Source organism: Homarus americanus, unplaced genomic scaffold (genome assembly GCF_018991925.1).
Source record: "Homarus americanus isolate GMGI-L3 unplaced genomic scaffold, GMGI_Hamer_2.0 scaffold56333, whole genome shotgun sequence".
In the NCBI taxonomy this organism is placed as follows: Eukaryota; Metazoa; Arthropoda; class Malacostraca; order Decapoda; family Nephropidae; genus Homarus; species Homarus americanus.
This window is the reverse complement of record NW_024734940.1, coordinates 11,827,297-11,851,394: the sequence shown is the minus strand read 5'-3', so window position 1 is coordinate 11,851,394 and position 24,098 is coordinate 11,827,297. Positions and strand designations below refer to the sequence as shown.

The following is a 24,098-nucleotide window of genomic DNA, read 5'->3' as shown; positions in this document are numbered from 1 at the left end:
ATGTAGGTTTGGGTGTTGGGAGTGTGAGTAAAAAAGTGACTGAATTGCCCAACTACCCAGTGTTAATAGTTCACCTCTGTGTTCCTCGAGTGTTATAGGGAATATAAAAGGCAAAGAATTGATTATCATCTGGTTGACACGAGTAATTTGTGGAGGGCACGGGCAGGCCAGGGGGGGGGGTTGTTGATGGAGGTAGAGGACAGCGTATATGATGCACGTTTTGGTTTGGTTGACGTCAGCTGATAGGAGTCATGGGAAGGGTTGAGAAGTCTAAGAATCTATGAGGCTCAGAACATCACTACAGTACAGTGAGTTAATAAGAAAAGAACACTTGTGGTGGTGATACACACAGCCATGTTTGGGGCACATTTATACATGCTTGAAAATACACACAAAATACCTCTTTTGCTTGCTCAGTGTGCAATAGTTATTATTATTGATAAGTATTTTAAAGAACTATATTTTGTCTCCAGTTTTGAATTTTTAGTTTTATTTTACTTATCTGTTTATTTTTCAAACACTTTAACATTCATCATCATCATCATTTACTGTCAAGCTAACAAACAACACTGCTCCTTATGTTAAATTAACTCCACACAGCTCTTAAGTTTTACCTTCAGTATTCCTTGCCCCTTGCAGTCTTGGGTAGTGTTTTAAGTCTTCCTCTTGTCCTCGGTGCACCCTGACTAGTCTCTCCGGAAGACTACATTTACCATACTTCCTACAGTCACTGGAACACTACAGCTTCTCCTTCCTGTGTTGTCATCGTTATTGTGTCTTCCTCCTCGTGGGCAATTTTTTATTATTATGTTTTTGTGTGGTCTATTTTTATTCTTATTTACATCTTTCTTTCTTCTATTTGATCATTTCTGCCACTTATCAACAACTAGTCATTGGGACAGTCAGTCTGTTCTCAGTTACTTTGTTGTGACCTTCACTGTTAGTACAGTATTGGAACCATTTGATAAGATGTGTAGTACAAGTAACTTGTATTGTCTGCTTATGCTTTCCCTTGTATTGTGTTGTGTGGGGCAGCAGCAGCAGCATCTAATCTGAGTTTGGGCCCATATTAATAATCTCTGCTCTGCTCTTAGTGGAAAATGTTAAGCTTCCATTTCTGTCAGGGCCAAGATCCAACCCCGAGCTGAGTGTACGTACAGTAACCCCAGTCTCTGTTGCTCCCTCGTAGGTTAATGAAGTATTTCTGATTTAAATGTTTTGTGATCGTAGAGATGCCGTAGGTAGAAGATGAAGAGAGTGCCGCATGCCACACATCATCGCCGGTTAGCGACACTGCGTGTGATCGCTGGCATAAAGAATTAATAGCATTAAAAGTTGGGATGATTTTTTTGAGCCTATTAAGTTGACTTCCTCAGAAGTTATATTACGCCGAACCCTCACTAAGCGGATATCCTCGGGGCTCTGGGTTGATCACATTAGCTCAAAATATCAAATTGTGGATATCAAGTTAGTGAGGGTTGAGGTGCCTGTGTCTATTAGTTAACATTCATACATACAGTAGCCCGTGTGAGAGTAAGACTGAGGGCTGGGCACACACTAGTGAAGTTATAGACTTATAGCACATAGTGAACATAAATATAGAACAATGATAATATAATAAATCACCAAATACTGTATACTGTACTTGACAAACATTTTGTCAGTGTAATTTATAAAAGAAATTGTCAATATGAAAAAAACAAAACAATTTTTTAAATATACTGTCTTTAAAAATTTATAGCAAATGATTCAAGAGCTATGCTTGTGTAAATTGCCACATGTATATTGTACATTAGTAATATATATTGAGAGACATCTTACTGGCTTGTTTTTTTTTTCTAACCTGAAGCAAAACTGGTACTGTGCTGTACTGTACTGTGGTGTTCTCTACCAAGGTGTTTACTGGACTCTGTGTTATACTGTAAGAGAGACAACTCACACACACACATATATACATACATACATACATACATACTTACACACACACACACACACACATGTACACAGCTTCTGGCTGCTATGCTTTCAATAAACCATTGATTATTACATTACATACACATACATACACATACATACATACACACACACATATATACATACATACATACATACATACTTACACACACACACACACACACATGTACACAGCTTCTGGCTGCTATGCTTTCAATAAACCATTGATTATTATTATTATTATTATTATTACATACATACATACATACACACATACATACATACATACATACACACAAATTATTATTATTATTACACACACATATGTTTGCACAAATACACACACATACATATACACACACATGTATACATACATACACACATGTATACATACATACATACACACATGTATACATACATACACACACACATGCACACAAATTATTATTATTGTTATTACACACACCATGGACAGTACAGTATTTGTTGTTGATGAACCTCTCTCACCAGTTATTGGGGGGTTTGTGTTATAAGTGATGTTTCTTTATTGGTGTGAGACAGTGTTGTAGTTGTCAACAATAAAAGAAAGCAAAATCATAATTCATTCAGTGTTATCAATAAAGCTCACTCACTGAAACATCCATAGTTTATGTTTTACCATAAACAGTGTGACTACATAATTACTGTATTATCTAAAATTACATTCATGGATTTTGTGAATTGCTTTCTCAGAACTTATTAGTGTGTGACAGAACAGTATAATTCCCATCTGCCTTATTTAATTCTTATTTTACAATAGTGCCATACTGTACTGTACTGTACTGTACTGTACTGTACTACTGTATTGTACTGTACTGTACTGTACTGTACTGTACACTGTACTGTACTACTCTGTACTGTACTGCACTGCACTGTACTGTACTATACTGTACTGTACTTTACTGTACTATACTGTACTATACTTTACTGCACTATACAGTACTTTACTGTACTATACTGTACTGTACTATACTTTACTGTACTGTACTATACTGTACTGTACAGTACTTTACTTTACTGTACTGTACTGTACTATACAGTACTTAACTGTACTATACTATACTGCATAACTGTACTGTACTGTACTGTACTGTACTGTACTATACAGTACTTAACTGTACTATACTATACTGTACTGTACTATACTGTACTGTACCAACATGACAAAACTCAAGTATCAATAACTTTGGTAGATATTTAAAGCTGAGTATTAAAGTGACTCATTATATTATTAACACTAACATAACTTCACATAAGCTTTTTAATTTTTTATTATATAAATAAAAAATTCTTTTCATGTAACTTAAAATTGTTGGATTTTATTAAATATATTGCTCCTGTACTATTGTGTAATTGTAGTGAGGATAAAGTGGACTCATAAGTGGATTGTTTATAATGGGATGGGTTAGTTACATGGTCAGCACTGCCTAAGATGCTGTTGTCTCTTTGCAGCGGCTGACTTCTGTCTGGGGTGCAGGAGGCGCAGGTGTGGGCGTATTAGGGCGTGTAGGAGGGATGAGCGAGGCAGAGCGCCTGGCGTGGGTACGAAGCCTCGGAGGCGGACAGACCTGGACCTGTCCCGTGTGTCACAAAGTGTTTGGCATGCGTTACTACTATGAACGTCACCTTAAGTGCCACCAGGCACAGAAGGACCACCAGTGCCCCTACTGTTCATTCCGTGCTTCTTATAAATGGAATGTGAAATCTCACGTACGCAACAAACACCGCGACAAACCACCTCCGCCCTAATTACTATAAATTTCTCTGAAAAGGTTGTGTAATGGTACTTTATATTGTATTGTACTATTTACTGTACATAGTCTCTTGCTTGGTGAGAAAAAGTGCTACACAATGTTGATTACTCTTGTGAGTCTCTGGTGGTGGTGGTTGTGATGGATGATGGTGAGAGTGGTGGTGGTGGTGGTGGTGGTGACGTGAGTAGTGACCGGCTACAAGGGCTCATTTCTCTCATTACAGGGCTTGCTGCCCCTCCATCGGCGTGAGTACCGAGTGGGCTTTCCTGCCGTGTCTGGCGTAGACCCGCAATACCGCTGCTGCTGGTGCGGTAAGGCCTCCACTACTCGCTACGATTACGATAAGCATCTTCGTACCCACACTGGCGAAAAGCCCTTTGTCTGCCCCATTTGTCCATTTCGAACAGGAGACCGTTCGAGTCTCTCGAAACATGTCCGTCGACATCATCAGCTTAACCCCTCTTCAGGGCCGGGCCACTCTCTTCCACACCACCATTAACATATTGCAGTATGGATGAGCTTCAGTGGTTGATACTTTACCCAGACTCAAGTGTTATTGGTCATAAAGTTCCTGGTAGTTCTGTATACTATAGCATTCATTATTCTCTTCTACTGTACTGTACTCATATACAACTGTACAGATAAATTTTACAGTGTGTGGCAAATTGTGTTTGTATGTGTGCACTGCTGATCTACACAAATGGAATGATCTTTGATAGCACTACCCAGATGTTTGTCACTTGCAGTCTTTGATCAAAGTACTGTACCAAAAAGCAGTTTTACAAGGGCTTATCTGAGCCTCATATACAGAGTTTTCAAGAGTCCGTGTCCTCTGTTTCAGGCCGGGGGCAGCCTGGACGTAGGAAGGGACTTTAGGGGAGGCGCGAACCCGATGTTTGTGGTAGAGGGTGTAGAAGTGCTGCCTTGTCCGCTGTGTGGCCGGCTACTACATACTCGTTCGAGGTTCCGAAGTCACCTTGAATATTGTCGGCGTGCTGCCAATCCTCAGTTCGCCTGCCAGACCTGCCACAAGTCCTTCGCTTATCGTAAGGACCTAGAGAAACATGTACGCACACACACGGGCGAAAGACCGTACCCATGCCATTATTGTACGTACCGATTTGCGGACCGTAGCAGTTTGGTGAAGCACCGGCGTCGACACCATCCTGCGGCCACATCCTGAGGACAGACGAGATGGAGTGCCATTTTGTGACACACATCAAAATAATAAATGTACATAATTAATTTTCTTTTACATCAATGGACACAAGATGAGGGTTGATTTTACTGGCCAAATATAAAGAAAAGAGTGGCATTGGCAAAGATACACCCATGATAAGATACCTGTCTATCTCCTTGCAGGGTGGCTCTGTGGCGGGTGCAGGAATGGCTCACGACCATACTCGGCACAGCTCACAGGGCATCGGGGGAGTAGGGCACTATGTATCTTTATGCAGGGATGACCGACTACAAGCTGGCCAGTTAAAAAGGACATGGGCTGGAGTACATTACGAGACACTTCCAGTATCGTCTAGTTCTTTATTAATGCATACAGGGCAACACAGATCTCAACTTATTACTGCTAATGAGTGGGTCTGTCCACTCTGCTTAAAAATACTATTGACTGAACGCAGCTACAAAAGACATTTGCATTACCACAGTCAGGCATCAAATCCACAACACAGATGCAACCAATGTGGCAAACTTTTCACTTTTGCAGCTGACCTTCAGAAACATTTAAGAACTCACACTGGAGAAAAGCCTTTTAAATGTTCCCGTTGCCCTTATCGAACTGGAGATCGTAGCCATTTAGCCCGTCATGTTAGAGCGCCACACCCCGAAGAAGGGACACAGAGCCAGGACCAACAACCAGCTCAATACTTTAGTACTAGATAAAAGATGTGTTTCAATGCAGTACTGTACCCTACAAGTACTGTACTGTACTGTACCTACGGTACTGTTTTCTGTTACTTTTCCTGTATTTACAAGGTTTTCTTACCTTCCCCATTTTACAAAAGGAATTTATGCTTACTGGGTATACAGTATACTGTATAGAAATTTATTGTCTCATTTGAGTACAATATATATACAGGAGTATATATATATATATATATATATATATATATATATATATATATATATATATATATATATATATATATATATATATATATATATATATATATATATATATATATATATATATATATATAGTGTGTTGATTTAATTTGATCTATTAGCACAATTCATGTGTAGTTTCACTTGGTATTAATATATAATTGTACCACAGAGAAACTTAATGATGCATATCTTTAGTTAACATGACTTGGGTCTTCAACTCTTAGTAAAAAAGATATAATGTAATTAAATGTTTTGGGTAAAAATTAAACAAAGGTGAAGACAATGAGATATTGTACCTGTGAAGTTAATGAATCAACTACCGTAAGACAGTTTAATGTGGTCATTCATTTATTGATTTAAACAAAACCAGGATTCAGTTTTACGGATTATTTTATTAATTAAACGCGGCGAGGGTTACGTAACGAGGTGCTCACCGTTTATATTTGTAAGCATATAAAAACTTCAACCTGAATTTGAATATCACAATACAGTATGTTTCTCAAAAAAAAAAAAATTATATATATATATATATATATATATATATATATATATATATATATATATATATATATATATATATATATATATATATATATATATATATATATATATATATATATATATATTATATATATTATATATATATATATATATAAATTTTTTTTATTATTGATAAAGATAGAATCATGTATATCTGACTGTGTTGTAAACTGATGAATGATAGAAATTATGTCAAATATATATTGCTAATGAACTTAAGTTGTATCTTTTTTACTCCTTCACTCAAAGCTTTAAATACAATCTACAGTATTTCCTTCAGAGCTTCAGTGAATTTAAGTCACATAAATAAATAGATTAATAAACTGTTTATGAATGTGGGAAGTATTGAAAATGTACCACTGTGTATGTAGTTAATTATGAGAAACCTGAGTACTGGCCAGAGGTTTATAGAGAGAGTGAGAGCTAGGGAGCGGGGACACTGGTTGTGAGTGTGGCCGAGTCTCGTGGTTGTTGTCATGATCAGAGATGAAGGTAAAAGTGGACTACAGTACCTGGAGATTAATTAACCCACCCACCTTAAGATTTACCAACCTGATGCCCTAACCTAACCTCACCCCTTAAGTTTATTATTTTCACCTTAAGATTAATGAACTTAATGCTAACTTAATCCCAACTTAACCTAATCTAACCTAACCCCTCCTGGTAGTATTGGAATGGTGAATCTGAAGGTGAAATAATCTGAAAGGGAGATTAATCTTCAAGTGATCTGTAAAGCTAAAAGAGAGGAAAGCATGTTTTGTTCATTATAATATGAGATGCACGTTTGGGTCACTGTGTGTGTGTGTAGGTGGTGATGTAGCAGTGAAGGATTTATCTGAAAAGTTACAGATGTTAGTGAAATAATGTGCACCAGGAGAAAGTTATATTGAGAATGTGAGGAAAAGTAGTGATGAAAACAAGCAGGGAAGAAAGATAGAAATGTAAGATGGAGTAGAGATAGAGTGAAGGAGGCAAGGTGTGTTTCTGGTGTCCAGGTGTTGTGGAAACAAAGTACTGTACTGTAATTAATGGAAGCAAAAAATGATAGGGATGTACTGTACAAGGTAATCATTTAGCCAACATTATTATGATGTGTGAAACTTGGATTCTGAATACAAGTGGAAGAAGTAATTAAAAACTGCCAAGTGATTTTCCCGATAGTACGTTACTGTTTGGGGTGAACAAGATGCATTTAATATGAAATACAGGAAAGATGTAAAAGTATTGGTGAGAGTAACCTGAGTCTGCTGAGGTTGTACAGATATGTGAACATTAGTACAGCAAGAAACAAGATTACTGAACCCAAAAAACCCTTCACTGGTTGATAGACTTATATGGATAAAACATGTTATTTCCAGTTGAAATTTATCCTCGTCAATACAATACTTTGTAATGATTTGTTGAGTGGTGCAAAATCAGCAGTTTCTCTGTACAAATTGGTCACCACCTGTATTGTATTAAATAACCATGATGTTTGTGCTACACTGTCCTCCTTGAGGTGCCCCAAAATATGCACAGGAAATTATATGGGTTTAACAGACACAATCTTATAACAAAAATTGAAAAAATCCTGCCTGAAGTCCTACAGTATCCAGTAATAATAGGCCTTAAATGGCAGCAGATGACAGCCTTCTGCTCTTAAGGACCTTTACAAGAATGAGCAGACTGGCGGACTACCCAGAGAGGTGACTAATGTGCACATCACTAATTATGAATTGGTTGTGTGTTAGAATTTGTAATTTGGTGATATGTTGTGGAAAATGGCCGTAAAGTGATGACAACAACAATGATGATGATATGTTATATGAAAACTACAATCTCTCAACTTCTAATTTTGAGGATGGTTATGTTTTAAAAAAATGATGAAGAGATGACTTAAATAGTAAAGTCATGCCACTAGTATTTCTTTAGCTGCTAAAAAAAATATATTTGGTGTGGAGGGATACTTCCAACACACACACACACACACACATATATGTCATGTGTTTTAGGAATGATGACCTGGTTAAGCCATAAATGACAATAGAATCACAAAATCTCAGTCAGTCTACTGCCAGTGTAAAATAATCATTATTGTTTAATGTGAATAACTGTACTGTACTGTACTGTAAAAGCTAAGAGACAATAATTATTTTATTGGATATGTGAATTGTCTTACCATCCTTAAACTAAAGAAGAGGAGAGGTGACCCGTGTAGGATGAAACGACTCGCCACCAGGGGCTGCTGTATTGTACCAGTAGTCACAACCTACAGAAAAGAGTTTACTCTTTTCCAGATGACCTTTCATTAGTGAACACTGACAATTGGAGTTACTATCCTGGGTACAGTAATTAGTTAAGATAACATGAAACAACTCTACCTAACCGATTCTGGTGTGTCTGTTTGTTGATGTTATTCTTCCGTCAGGGCCGTGTTGAAGGAGTGGTTGAGGCCACCTTTGTTTTCTAACACTTACACTGCAACAAGTGATGGTGACTGCTTTGGTTATGTGGTGCTCAGCTAACACACAGAGTTCTTTAGTTGTTAAGTCTGAAGATGTTTAGCATTTCAACTTACGTAGTGGAGATTTTAGGTGAGTTTAGTGGTTTAGAGAGGCTCATTATCCATGGCTGGGGAGGGTAGCCAGTGTGTATGTGAACAGGCTATCCAGACCTGAGTCCTGAAGCAGTACAGTACAGGAGAGGGTGAGAAATACAATTAACATAAGGCTGAGGATCTGTAATGCGTTAAGAATTATTTTGAATTATTTGTGAATTTGAATTTCCAATTATTTAAGTTCTTGATGATTTTGACCTAATAACACTTACTATTACAAGAGCATCAATACTCTTTATACACTAACCTACCAAATATGGAAATTCACTTCTTAAAACCATTAATCTATATCTTACAAATTACTGAAATGAAATTATTTACAGTATGTTTGGGTAAGCTGTTGGGTGTTACCGTGAATACAATTTACGCATACATACCAATTTACGCATACATACGGTACTGTACACATACACTTACAAGACTTCTTTTCCAATGTCACAACTTGTGGAATTTTTCATTTTTTGTATTTGAGGTACAGTACAGTACAGCATTTGCATATCACACTTAATTTAAAATTAATAAGGCATCAATTCCAGGTGACACCACTTGTGTTAGCCTGTAGGAGGTTACACTGACAGCCTTTATTGTTTGATGTGAGCTAAATAGTACAGTATGGCTAAGATGAGAGTCTCCATACTACAATACTACAATACTTGTATATTATTTGTAATTCGAAACCCATTCCCCAAATATGTAACTGTATATTTTCAGCCTTCTGGCTGCCAAGCTCTTTCAATAAACCGTTAATTATTATTATTATTATTATTTATACTTTACAAGCATCAACACTTCATGACAAAACTTCCACTGTATTGCATATAGCTAAATAATGTTTTGGTTGGATGAAACGGGTTTTAGCACAAATCAGTATTTTATTGTTGAGGGACACAATCCATGAATTAATGAATTGTGAGACGCATACTGTACTGTATGTACTGTATATGAAATGTAAACAAATTGCTGAGACCTTTATTTAACAACTGACAATAATTAAGACATCATTATAAAGAAAGAGGTGTAACTACAGTACTGTATAGTACAGGTTACGATCTGTGTGCATCACCCTTCAGACAACAGTACAGTACAGTATGTAAATATGATAATAATCTTTGGTTCAGTTACTTGTTATTACTGCTGTGAAGGTAAAAGTACAGTACCTGTGAGTATAAGAGTGAAAGTTCTTATGTACAGTGTTTTGGAATACTGTACTGTAATTTATAAGATAGAAGAAGGTAATGTATGCAGTCTAGTGTTAGGACACAGTGTTTCTACCAACAGAGGCAATACTGTTTGTCTATATTGCACTGTACTGTACGCTCAGCAGTATCAGTCAAGTGTAGCTTCTTAGACAGTTGTGGGGAATGTACCGGAAGTAATCATGATGTTTGTTTACATTATTTATCTTGCTTCAAAATATTTCAAGGACCAGATATTGTATAAAGGACTTACTGCATATTAAGTCAGACATGCAGTCATTGAGACTCTCAGTAACTTCTAAAATAATTTGTACTCTAACAGACTTGTTCTTGGACATACAGACATTATTTTGTTTTACTTTTGAATATGGGAACAAATTTACGGTACAGTATATAAAAGTTATGAAATTAAATCAAAATATGAACCCTGCATGGTGCAGTTTTGGGGCCACAGAAATGAGACAGTGTTTCTGGTGTTGCAGGGTATGGCCGGCCTCTTTACTGACATGTTGCTGGGCGTGGACGGTGGCGGGCGGCGGGCGTGGGCAGGGGCGTGGGAGGACGCGCGTCATGTGATTCGGGTCGCAGACGACCTGCGGCGGGCATCGCCGAGGACGTCGTGTCACATCTGCGGTTCCAGCGTGAGCCGGGCCAACTTGCGGAGACACATCCGTACTCACACAGGGGAAAAACTTTACGGATGTCCACACTGTAACTATCGGACAGGTGACAGGTCAAATCTACGGCGACACCACTCCAGTGTTCACCCAGACCAACCAGCACTTCAGATGTAATGCAGCAACACTTTGATTTGTTACAAAACTGTACTTTACTGTGATCATCAAAATATGGCCGTCAGTTCCACTGGCGGTGCCGTCCCCTGCCTGATGCAGCCTCGTGCATCAGAGATCATTTTGTATATACTGTAGTATAATGATGGAGAAACTGGCCTTTGCTCATTTTATTACATATTGTTTTTAAGAAATTATGGTTGTGCTACTGTAACTGTTCATAATATTTTTACTCATCCTCAGTTGTGGAACCAATTAATTTGTGTTGTTAGGTGTTGTACCATACTCACTCTACATGTGGTAAGAATAATAGTATTTACTACTCTATTACAGTATTATTAACAGTGACTTGGGTTGATCACAAAACAGAAAGACAATGTTGTTTCCTACACTAAATAAATAAATATAGTAATGTTTGGTGCTGGTGAACTTTAAACACTACTACAGTACAGTACTGTGAGATTCCTCCCCCAGTAACTGATAGTACTGTACAGTACAGTATGTAGCTTCGGGTGAGCTATTCAACGTGTCTTTATATATTTTTCATTCTATGGGTACAGTACATCCATAAGCTGGTTACTTATAATACTGAAAGAACTAAACAGTTTATAACGTGTTGGATTTTATTAGTTTTCCTTAGTATTCCTTTTGGAACTACCTGAGGCACAGACAACCTCTGTTAACAGTAAAGCTAAAATTTTCATGTTGCAAAATTGAACTTGTTCAGAATTTATATTTTTTGTTGTTGATGAAGGTGATACCGTTGGGACCATATGATGAATACTGTATGTCTACCAAAGATTCTTATCCAGAATAAATGTACAGTAGAATTATTTAGATGAGATATTTAAATTATAGTTTAGTTTGAGTTTACATACATGAAAGAGACTATAAATAAAGTACTGTACTGTACTGTAAAACTTGAGTTAAATATCCATAATTATAATTAATATTTCTTCCATTGAGTAATACTGTATAATACATACAGTAAAGTGATGTTGGTTATGAGCAACAGATGTGAAGACTAATGAAGGATGTAAGTATAGTACAGTAATGTACAGTACAGTACAGTACAGTAATATACCGTACAGAACAGAACAGTACAGTACAGTGCAGTATTACTGCGATTGGCTTGAAAAACAAAACTGATATGATAATTAATAATTTAGGGAATTTGAATAAGTTGTTTTTCCTTTTGGAATACATATGTTATTATAATACTGTATAGGTCTTCTCCCCTGGTATTATACATCTTCAAAGTTGACCAATATTTGATGTCATTTTTTCTTATGTTTTGTAACAAATAAAAGATTGCAATTAGATTTCCTTTTGTTATATCCACGAAAAGCATCGTTGTGTAACTTTGGAAATATGTCCCGGTACTGTACGTGTGTACGTCAGTCAGTCGCCCTATGGTAAATGGTCACGAGATTCTGGCATAATGCTTTACTCAGACCTGTGGCTTTGTGTAACTATCATATGAGAATTCCCTCTTACGTGGTTATTTAATAAGAACTTCTTATAGTTAAAACAAATTGTTCCAATTACTGTAGTATAACACTTGGCAACTTAGCATCATGGTACACGCCACTACCACTGATAAATCAACGATAAAACTGGAAACATTTCATTATTTCCTTAGGATATTGTTAGTCTGTCACACACATGAAATATAAATTTCCTGGTGACCTGTAAGATACTTCAGTAGAATGATGAAGAAAGATGAAAACTCACACACACACACACACTCTACTTTGTTCAGTTTTCACATGAATTTACCTCTTGTCTCACTGATTCAGTCATACCATCTTAATTTATCTGATAATGTCAGCAACTTGTAGTTGTAGTTTCATTTAAAATTCTCTTCAATAGAAAGAAAATTCTGATCATATTCTAACATGATTTACAAGTTGTTCTCTGGTCTTGTTGGAACTGGACCAGCGAACTATGGCTCTAAGAAAAACCCCTGAAAATGACTTATGCCGTTAATTATTCTTGAAAATGGACGAACCTTCAACACTGTGACGCATCAAAGGTAAGAATGCGAATGAATTAATGAGAGTGGTTTGTTAGCTGGGTGCCAACCTTTGTCACGTCGCTCCTGCCCGGCCACACCTCAAACTGCTCTTCCTCTTTCCAGAGGGCGTATCTGACTGCACTCACCAGGAGCTCGCACGAGGACGTGGCGTTTATGGATGGTGGGCGGGCCGTGTCTGGGGCGGCAGCACGAGAGATTGGGTCTGGGCGACGTGTGGCTTGTCCAGTATGTGGCAATGTCACTGCACGCACTTACTTAGCTACACACCTGCGTACGCACACCGGAGAAAAACCCTTTGCATGTCCACACTGCCCTTATAGAACTGGTGACCGATCTAATTTGAATCACCATATGCTGCGTCATCGACATCAGACTGGCAGCCGTAGTGGTAGAGTAGCCAGAGATCCCCGTACTCCAACAGAACAACCTGCCGCTGCTTCTGCCACTTGGGATGATGCACCATTTTAGGTCTCCCACTCAGGCGTTCTCTAACTTATATCTGTGTGAGATCTTAACCAGAAAATGAGCAGTTATGGTTGGTCATTATCTCACTAGAAAGCTGTGATTATTGTAATATACAAGATTCAAGTTGTGCGTTACCTGAAGAGGGAACTTTTGTGATACTTATAAGAAAGTTGTGGTGTACAACTGTTTTGTATTTCAGTGTACAGTATTTATTGAACTAACACGGAGTCAAAGTGACTGTAATAAAAATAGTAATTCAGTCATCAGATGAAGTTTGTGTCTACACCAAAAGGGTAAAACAAATCCTCGGACATTATCTTGTAAACACGAGACAGCGAGGAAACTTTGACCTCACCTCACAGAAAATTAGAAATTCAGAAAACAGCTTCCATTTTTTGATACTGAAGAGTGAAACTGGTGTGTAACCAATGGGACCATATACAGTACTGTAACTGTATCACCTTAGGCTTCCATATACAGAAAGATATTGACTGAATGTAAGAATGGACAAAGGAATATAAAATCTAGCATTAGACTATATACCTCTGTGCAACTTATTCGGTATGTACAGTACAGTACAGTATTCAGTAAACAGTATTATGCAATGAGCTCATATAGGCACTGTAGCTGAACATGAGATGATATCTCATTAACTTGTCCTATTTTTCCTGGACATTAAAAGGAAAACTGTTTTGCTACTGAACCTTACGAATGAAAATGTTATAAATATACCTGTTGCCTCTTTTAAGAGGAAAGTCAGTTAAAATAAGGCACAAACATCTCAGTTTGAGCTGTAGCATTCACCAAAGTCTGGTCTGTGTTCCTCTTTTATGTTGAGTTTTGTAACTGTCATCTGTGCCACAATGGTTGGCACTTGTAATGAAGGTAGAGGTTACTTGTTTGTTATGGTGCTTGTATGTTAGAGGCTCTGGTGGTGGAGGCATATGGTGTTGTGGTGGCAGTGGTTAGTACTAACATGGTTGTGGGTGTGTTGCAGACTCTGCTGGCCCAGGGGGTGTCTCCGCGTCGCGTGGCCCGCCTGGTGTGTGGCTCGGACACGGTATGCCCTCTCTGCCGCAAGACCTTCTCCTACCCAGAGTCCATGATTCGTCACTGCCAGGGCCACCTGCCCACTGCCCATCGCCTTCGATGTTCTGCCTGTGGCAAAACCTTCCACCGAAGGGACCAGTTTAAGTACCACCAGGCGCGCTGTGAAGCCCGTCACGCTCATCTACACCCAGGCCCTCTTCTCCCTCCTCCTTCTTTATGAAGTATATCCTAATTTCCTTCATCTTAATACTTATTACTTTAGTATACAGTACTTGCAATCAATGTTCAAAAGATCAGCAGTTTTATACTTTCCTTTTAACTAATGACAGTTTGTTCTGTTCCACTATAAACCAGAAACTGTTCCTCTAATTATTACAAACTAAGAGTTAGTCTTATTTTTTCTTATAACTGGAAAAGATATGTTTGCTATGATCACTTTTGCCAATGCAGTATTCTCTTTATCCATATGCACCACATTCCCCACAACAGGTTCTCACTTGACAGTAACTTCTACCTCACCATCTCTTCAGTACAGTATTTGTCAAAACTCTCCCGGGCATCTCACAAAGCTCGTTCCTCCTCTTGTCATCTACGTTACGTCTTGCCTCTCGCCGCTGAGTCGAAGGATGTAAATGTAGTATTTCTTGATAAGTATTTTAATTTAAGCCACAACAGCAGTATTGGATAGATGTAAAGGTTTATATTGTGTTTTCACATCACATTTCCATTAGTTTAAGTTAGCACATTTGGTAGATTTTGTTTATTGCACTTATGTTCAATTGGCAACTTGTAAATTAGAGCTGATTATCATGATGGGTGTGAGCGTCGGGTCCTCTGGACGTTGACGCTACTTCTGTCACTCATTAATAAAGGTCAACATTTAACTGGTCTTTCTTTTATCCAAAATAAATTTACATACATACAGTATTTACTTAAATTCATTAATGGGTTAAAAGTTAAGTTTGGCTAACATGTAGTATTGGCACAAGTGAGCAAGCTCGTGACCATATGTACAGTACATTACTGTACATGTGTTTGCACAGCACATGTACTGTACACACAGACAGTAGAGCAGAATTGTTTAATGTATTCTTCCTTTATTAACAGATGATCATATTCAAAGTAATTTTTCAGCATATACACACATATATATATATATATATATATATATATATATATATATATATATATATATATATATATATATATATATATATATATATATATATATATATATATATATATATACACAGTAGTATGTAAAGATGGCATACTGTACTGTATTAATTAAGGTGCCAAACAGCCCTTAAATGTAGAGTAATTAGTTTACAGTACCTAAAATGTATCAATATGTTCATGTATTACCAAATTGAGTTGTGTGATCTATTTCTGAAGTAATATACAGTAGTGTAGGGAGACAGTGTAAGGATGAGCACAGCATTAGGGTAATACTGTACCTGAGGCCATAATAAAGCAGGTTATAACACAGTGTTGGTCACTCTTCTTGGGAAGTATTGCACACTACAGAACTGTACACAGCAGCACATAACAGTGACCTCCTCCAAGAAGACAACAGTAAGACACATGGAACACCTTTACTCAATTCATACATTACTTACATGACAACTTCAGTAGTTAGTTGATAGGTGGTCATAACTTATGTTGTCTGTACAATACAGTATTTAGTTATTACAATGGTTGACCTTAATATACAATAATCTGTTGTCACAATGATCAGTAATAACATTAATGCTATAACAAAGATCAGTCTCAATACAAATGAGTATCTGTCAAACGGAAGATTGGAGCATTCTGAATATGAAAGTTAATAATAAAGATTAATTTTATGTAATTTTCCATACATTATATGAGAGTAAATGAGTAGAAATTGGACAACCAGGCAACTGGCTGTGTGTGTGATGAGTCTACTGTACAGTACTGTACTTGTCTTCACCCTAGTTTGAGGAGTAAGTTATGTGGTGGTTGATGACACATTAACAGCTCATTTACAGATTTAATAACATTGAGAGTGTTAGAGAATAATACAGTACAGGTACTGTATTTACAAAAACTAATAACATAACCAAACTAACACAAATACTACGGTTTATTACCGATTTTCCTTGGACACATGTTGATGATAGCTCAGTATCCACTTGACATAATTATCTATTTAACTGAGGCCTCTTGGTCCCCAACTTTTCACTTGACGGAGACTGTATTGCAGTGGTCTCCAACCCGTAGTTAACAGAACCATAATGTGGAGCCCGTAAAGGTTCATTAGAAAATTGTGAATTATTTGGGATTTTTTGTAAGAGTGAAATTAATGAAAATATGTAATAACTTGATACAACTGTTGTGTACAGGACGTGTGTATTTACCCCAGACCGGGCCCAGAGAGAGAGCCAGTCTTCTCACTAGGGAAAATACACACATCCTGTCTAAGAGTAACTGTAAAAAGTATGTAACTGGTAACAGTTAGACGTGTAAAACTGCAAATAACTGTACAGTATATATGAGATTTTTTTCTTAAATGTAGATCCAAAGTTTTGGCGCCCACCACTATGATAAATATGGTCCAGAGTCACCAAAAGGCTGGGGACTACTGCTGTATTGTATTGTATTGTATTCTTGCTTATAAGGTTCCAGAAAGGGATATTTTGTTCACTATAAGCTACAGTAAATGATCTTGTGGCAGCAAATTATAACACAACCACAGACAGTATAGGATGAATTGCCTTACAGCAAGTTATTCATAAATGCTACAAATAACCTGAAGTTTTATATACAGTACAGTAGATCACTAAATTATTCAAAAGAACAAACTAATATTTTTATCTGGTATGATTTTTAAGGCCAAAAGTTTTATGCAGTATTGGAACAGTATTTAAGTCCTTTTATTAATGATCTGTAATGTCTAAACAATTATTTTATGATTTTGGGCATAAATATTATTTACAAAGTATGGTAGTATAGTACACATGCAGTACTGTACAAGAAGTGTTTTTAATTATACTACTGTATGTATAATTAAAAATATCAGCTTTTGCTTTAGTAACTGATATTATAACAAAAGTTGTACAGTACAGTACAGCTACAACAACTGGGTTATTAATAATGTACTGTGTAAACAAAAGGTAAATTTGTTAATTTGGTAGTTTTCTACAGATGCAAACAAACAGACAGAAAGAACTTGTATTTTGTCAAATATATTAACATGTCAATATAGTGTTTGTTATATTAAGTCTACTTATCTAAATGTTTATTTCAGAACCACAAAACCAATTTCTTAAACTTACATCAAGAACCAAGACAATTGCCGTGAAATAGCTGGCCGTTTATTATTATGTACTAGTGTGTAAGGCACTTCTCCCTGGCCATAAAAACAAAAGATATACAGTATTGAGTGTGTTTATATACAGTATACTGAATATACATACAGTGCCTGTATACTCTATACAGTATATGTATTAATCTAATTTTTCAACCCTACAACCTTACATGTCACTGTCTGTATTAACTTGGCGGGTACGGTATTTTAAATCAATCATGAATGAAGGGCGACAAACTCAGAAGACACACTGTCAGGTGCAACTTCTTAAAATATGGTGTAGGAGTGCACTATATTGTACTGTACACTTAAGAAATTTTTGAGAATACAGTATAACTTTTAAATAATGCACAGTAAATTAAACTGCTTTGCAACAATCTATAAAACAAATTACAGTACTGTACTGTATCTCCTCTGCTGTGAAAGGGTGAAAAATACTGTACACGTGACATGTCTGGACAGTTCAGTACTGTAGTAAGGACATTAATGTAACTGATAATTTACTCTTCATAATAATACAGGTTTGATATGATTTTTTTCCGTATTGAAATCACATCATAATAATTTTCCCGTAAAAATCTTGTACTAATAATTTTTTTTTACTCTTTACAGATGGACTGCGAACCTTTACGATTTAGTCTCCGATGTCGATGTTGTGACAAGTCCTTCAGTAACCGTTCCAACCTTCAGCGTCACCTTGCGTCACAAGCTAACTACCGGCCGTACTCCTGTCCAGTGTGCACTAAGGCCTTTGCCCGAAAGGACGTGTTGAAGCGGCACGTGCTGAAGCATAATCTGTCCCAGTCCCTTCACGCCATACTGACAGAGCCACCGGGAATGGTGTCCCTCAGCCCTCCATATTAGCTCATGTGCTCTTCACACTTCCTCTCATATATTTAATATTTACAGCTTATTCTCTTTAATTTAGTGTCATTATGATTTTGCCCTTACAAGCTCAGTAATTTTAACTTCCCATAATGTAAAATCATTCTCATGTTACTATTTATTTCTAAGCTAATTAGGGCAATTACTTGACTAGGTTCATCCAAATCCCCCAAAAAATATTTATACTGTGAGTCTAGTTTTTCAAAGTTTCCTCCATATATTTTTCTATATAAAAGAAGTGTAAAGGGCCTAGTTAAAGTAATTATCTCTTGGTAAGGAAACTTATGTCAATTTATTTCATGACAAGATGAGTAAGTATATCCTAATGAATTAATAGGAAAACTTAGCATGAGTTTTGTTAGGTTGAGAAAAATTCCAAGTTGAGTATTGTGTTCTCAACTGTGTGACCCCAGGTTCAATTCTCAGTAGTACAAACAAACACTGGACGGAGTTCCTCTTTTTTATTTACTTAGTAACAAATGTGTGTTATGGATTACCATTTCAGGAATGGCATCAAAAAGTTTACCACAAAGATGTCAGGGTGTACAGTACAGTACAGTATAATGAACCTCCTCCCAGGTGCTCCCTATTACAGGTTGTTTGTATATGATAGTTACAATAGTGTTAATATCCATCTTGTGTTGTGTGTATCAGGACATGGTGTGGACAGCAACTGGTAAAACTTAAACACTTTCTTTTATCTGTCACTTCCATATTGAAAATTATCTCATACCGTACAAGGAATGATGGTAAGGTTGCAACTTGTTAAATATTTACCAGTATAGTACTGTGTGTGGTAGTGATGGGCAGTAGACTTAAGCCATGTTTTCCTGTTCCTTCTTAGACCAGTTCAGAAAATTTCTACACCACCACAGATTTTAAGTCCAGAGGAGAATGAATTTACACCGGCTTTCATGGACAGCCTTGGAATAGCCTTCGAGCTAGTCCAAGTTACTCCAATAAAGACCACCAAAATTGTGTGGCGGTAGAATGCTGTGATAATGGTTTGCATCGAGTGAGAGGGATAAAATTGCCACAGGAAAACACGGCTTTAGTCTTGGATCGGCCGAAGATTAATCCTCAACTTATTTTACATGAGATTAACCAACCCAACACTAACCTTACCCCAAGTAGCACTAAGGTGTTTAATTGTGAGGTGAAGTAAGATGGGGAGTAATCTTTGGGGGATCTCGAGTTTCTCATGTTACTGTTATTTTTCATCCACACTCAGAACTAATCAATTTATGAAACAATTTCCATGACCTTTCCCCCCAGAAACTTCCCAGCAAATTTTTAAGGTAAAATCATGTTTGTGTGTCCAAGATCCCAGCAAGAAGTACAGTGGACAAGGGCAGGAGAGGCTGTACTCACTACTTCACTCAACCACCAAACTGAGTAATTGTTCTGGAGCATAAATGGGGTTTCTTATTAACAGATTGTACAAATATTGTGTGAGACAAGTCTGTCAAGCAGTATAAAGATTTTGCATTTTATTAAGTGTCTCTTGTTTGCTCAATAATGTCAACTATAGACAAAAAGTATTAATTTCAGATTTTACAGAGGTGATCCCATGCACAGGGGTTAGTATTGGTCAATGAAACTTAGCACACTTCATCATCATAACACTGTATGTATTTTGTTAACAAAACACCAAAATCAGATTAAATAAAGTAATTGTATGTCATTGCTCATGACCAAAGAATTTATCTTACAAATGTAATTTGCAGTTTTGGGCAAAATCCTATGGAATAACTTGAACTTAACTAAAATACCTGTAACTTGGCAGCAACATAATGCCACACTGTGATCATACTCCTCCCAGTCAACACCTCCCTCATCCAACACAGTATAATATACCAGATATTTTTATTTTACACATATAAACAATGTCCAGATTTATCCAATCCTCCGTCACCTCGGACACACTTGCACACACTGAAATCAAGACAAGAAAGTAAAATGAATAAACAGATAAATGGTACAGGGAGAAACCAAACAAATTACCATACAAAAATACAGAACTGTACAGTACTGCACATGACTATTGTATTGAGCAGAAGTACTGTACTCCATACTGTAGTTAAGTTTGTTAGACACTTTACATTAGATACTTACTATGAATTATGGCACATACGTAGGTTGAGTTGTGGATACTGTATTAAAAATTACAATAAAATATTAGACTTGAAGATATCAAAATCAACAATGAAATTAAATTCTTTGACCCTTGGCATCTCTTACACCAGATGACGGAGGTCACCGGTCAGTAAGTTGAGTGAAATATCCCGAACCTGTTATGGCGGAGTAGTCAGCAACATATAATGGAAATAAAAATAAAAATGTACACGTGCAGGATATTTATCTCATATTTCTTAAGTTTACAAGGCCACTAATATTTATTGGTTTCATATTTAACTTATTTTTCTATCATGAAGTTGTAAATGTGACAAACTATTTTGGTGTGTCCGTGGTGTGTGTGTGTGTATCACCGGTGCCAAGTAATTAATGCTTAAATCTCAACGTCAACTCAATGCCAAAGATTTCTATTTTTTTTAGAACTTTATCTACCATAGTTCATCCTGCCATGCAACTTGTAAGTTTTGAAAATGAGCAGAAAATATCATAATGGTTATAACATTTAATATATCCAAGCCACGGTGTGAGTATCTTAAAACAGTGCCACGAAGGGTTGTCTTAAGAGTGTTCTGTGTACTGTGAGTGAGTTAAGGTTGTCCACGCTGCTCCCACATTATTGTGCTCATGATCCCACTATGTGTGTTTGTCCTTTTAATGGTTTTTATTTATTTATTTATTTTTTCAAATACAGTTCAATAACTTTAACTTATTTTTATGTGTGTTTGAAAAGGAAAACATTGAACTCTTTAGACAAAGATTGATTTATAATATACAGTACTGGATATTTGTTGTGAGTATAACAGATTTATTATGTTATATGTTCATTGGGGCGTAGGAGCAAGTGTGCCACTTATACGTACAGGATTGATTGTTACATTTAATGGTTTATACAGTGTTGAAAATAATGTGTGGTTATTTTTAGCTTGGTTTGTATGGTGCAGACTATTGTGGAAGGTAGAGAGGGAAGCCATACATACAGTACATAAGTGGAACCAAAAATCTTGTTTAGAAAAAACCTGGAACAATTCCTCTACAGTATAAATTTAGAGCCTTTTATGGAAATATGTTTTTGTCACAATGTGTTTATTTTAAATGAATATGAACTAAAGTATATGTGTTTTTACGTTTACTTCTGTGTTTTGAAGTGTACAAGTATTTTACAAACTAACTGAGAAAACTATATAAACCAGACAATATGTTCTCACACCCCACAAGAAGCCATTACAGTATTGTGTTTACACCGGCCAGGCGGTGCACTACAGGGAAGTCTTCATTTCCGTTCACTTTTTTCTCAGAACGTCTAACCCAAAGGATAAGATTAAAAAACTGCTCAACATAACAGAAAATGCTACATTTACACTGAAGGTTTATGGTATAGTATAAGTTGATATCCTTTACTTGTAACGTAGAGAAAATATCTCACAAACCAGAGTGGTAAATGGAGTTAGCTACCTCAGTTTAGGGAAGAAGGTTGTCCAGCTGTGACCTACATTATTAACTGTAACCTCCACTGAGAATTGAACCAGTATTGTTAATATGAAAGTACAGTATTGTAATCTAAATGTAATTGGGTTACATCTTCTAGCAAACTGTTGTTAGCATAAATTATTATTAATAAAACTATTGTGTAAGATTAAAGTCAATTTGATGGAGTAGACCAATATAAGTTGAGCCAATGTTGGCCAGCTAATGTCATTTGTCACTGAAGTGTGTGAAGGGCGGGTGGTTGTGACCCCCCCACCCCCAGGTCCAGAACACATTAACTTGGCATCAGTGTCCTGGAGAACTTAATGCTCAGTTACTGACTTAGCCACAGTGGCCCATGCTCAATAATAACACTGTGTTATCATAATAATTTATGTGTTACATTTTAAGCATTGATTCAGTACATGAATGCATCATTTATTTAAGGAATATTAATGTAGATTCTCTCCTGTAAATCAGTTCCAGTGAAGTAAATGCTCATTCTGCATTATTTTCTACTCCCCTGTTTTTTGCTCAAAACTATTTTTATTTTATATTTAAGATTGCATGTACCAATACTTAGAGCATAAGAGTTGGTGCTAAGACTCCACATGCTCGTATGCCATCCATGTCATATTAATTAAGGATTAACTTTACTGAACAATAAAATAAGTTTTGTCTAAAATTTGATGACTGGGATTAATGAAGAATGTCTTGATCATGTGTTTTATTATACCCAATATTTATTGACTTTCCACACCATCAATTCTTTCTTATATAAATAAACAGTACACTACTGTAACGGACTACTATACTTAACACAATGTCTGTAGATTCGATCAATTTATACTACACGACATAATTCAATATTTTTTTTTTCTAATGAGAAGTTCTGACAAAACAAGACGATCTTCATTTACCATCACCAAGATAATCCACAGTTGACAGCACCAACCAAACCTAACTTCCTAACTGGTGGGCTCTGCCCCTTGGACCGTACTGCACATTAAATATCTCGGTTCTAGGTACAGTAGTTGGTGAGGGGAACGTCTTAGAATTGTCCAAATTATTGTTTGCAAAGAAAAAATCTTCTTGGCAACAAATGCAATACAGTACTGTACAGGTAATAGCTAAAAATGGACACAAATCGTGTCTTGTTTTGTTATCAGTAGAGAAAGGTTAATATAGATATACCGTACTGTGTGTCCTCTACTATAAATTGACCATTACCTTTTCCTGTCCTTTGGGAAGAAATAGGTCGACCGCTAAACACAGTACAAAGTATTGGTGTGTTTCACGGTAAATATCACAAAATCAATGCATTTACCCAGGGAATGCCATAGAATGAAACCGATTCCTTACTAAGAGAAAAAAGAATCCTAGTAATAATAGTAAAAAAAACCGAATTATCTATTAGGATAAAAGTGAATATTAACCAAGACATTAAACCTTACCTCTATTATTTCCATTGTTTTTCCCACAACTCAACAGTTTGTATCGCCCGCCTCAGGACGCGAGAACTGACCGCTTCAGCATCCCAACTAGTGGGGATTGAATTACTCCCGTAAGACTAAAGTTCCTTATAATATTCCTTGGTTTTAACCTTTATATTTCTATAATAAATATATAAAGCTTTAAGCTACATAAATGTTTAAATAACATTTCCTCAACAAGAATATTGGAGTTAATTAAAGTTCATCCATTTATCATTTTTATCTTGATATTATTAAGAAGATATG

At 36.5% G+C, this 24,098-nt stretch overlaps 1 protein-coding gene across 10 annotated transcripts in view; it reads left to right on the top strand.

The window, feature by feature from the left end:
• Positions 1–23,077, top strand: part of LOC121870664 (zinc finger and BTB domain-containing protein 7B-like) — an 85,570-nt gene extending 62,493 nt beyond the window's left edge. Inside the window, exons 5-6 of one of the 10 annotated variants that reach the window (XR_006089745.1) lie at positions 4,588–4,979; positions 5,109–5,250. Coding sequence is in view for 9 of the 10 variants with exons in the window: in XM_042372556.1 (XP_042228490.1) it covers positions 5,109–5,642 (534 nt within the window). In the remaining variant the exon portion in view is untranslated. The other 9 variants (XM_042372584.1, XM_042372583.1, XM_042372580.1 and 6 more) reach the window with 9 other exon arrangements.
• The last annotated feature ends 1,021 nt before the right edge of the window (positions 23,078–24,098 follow it).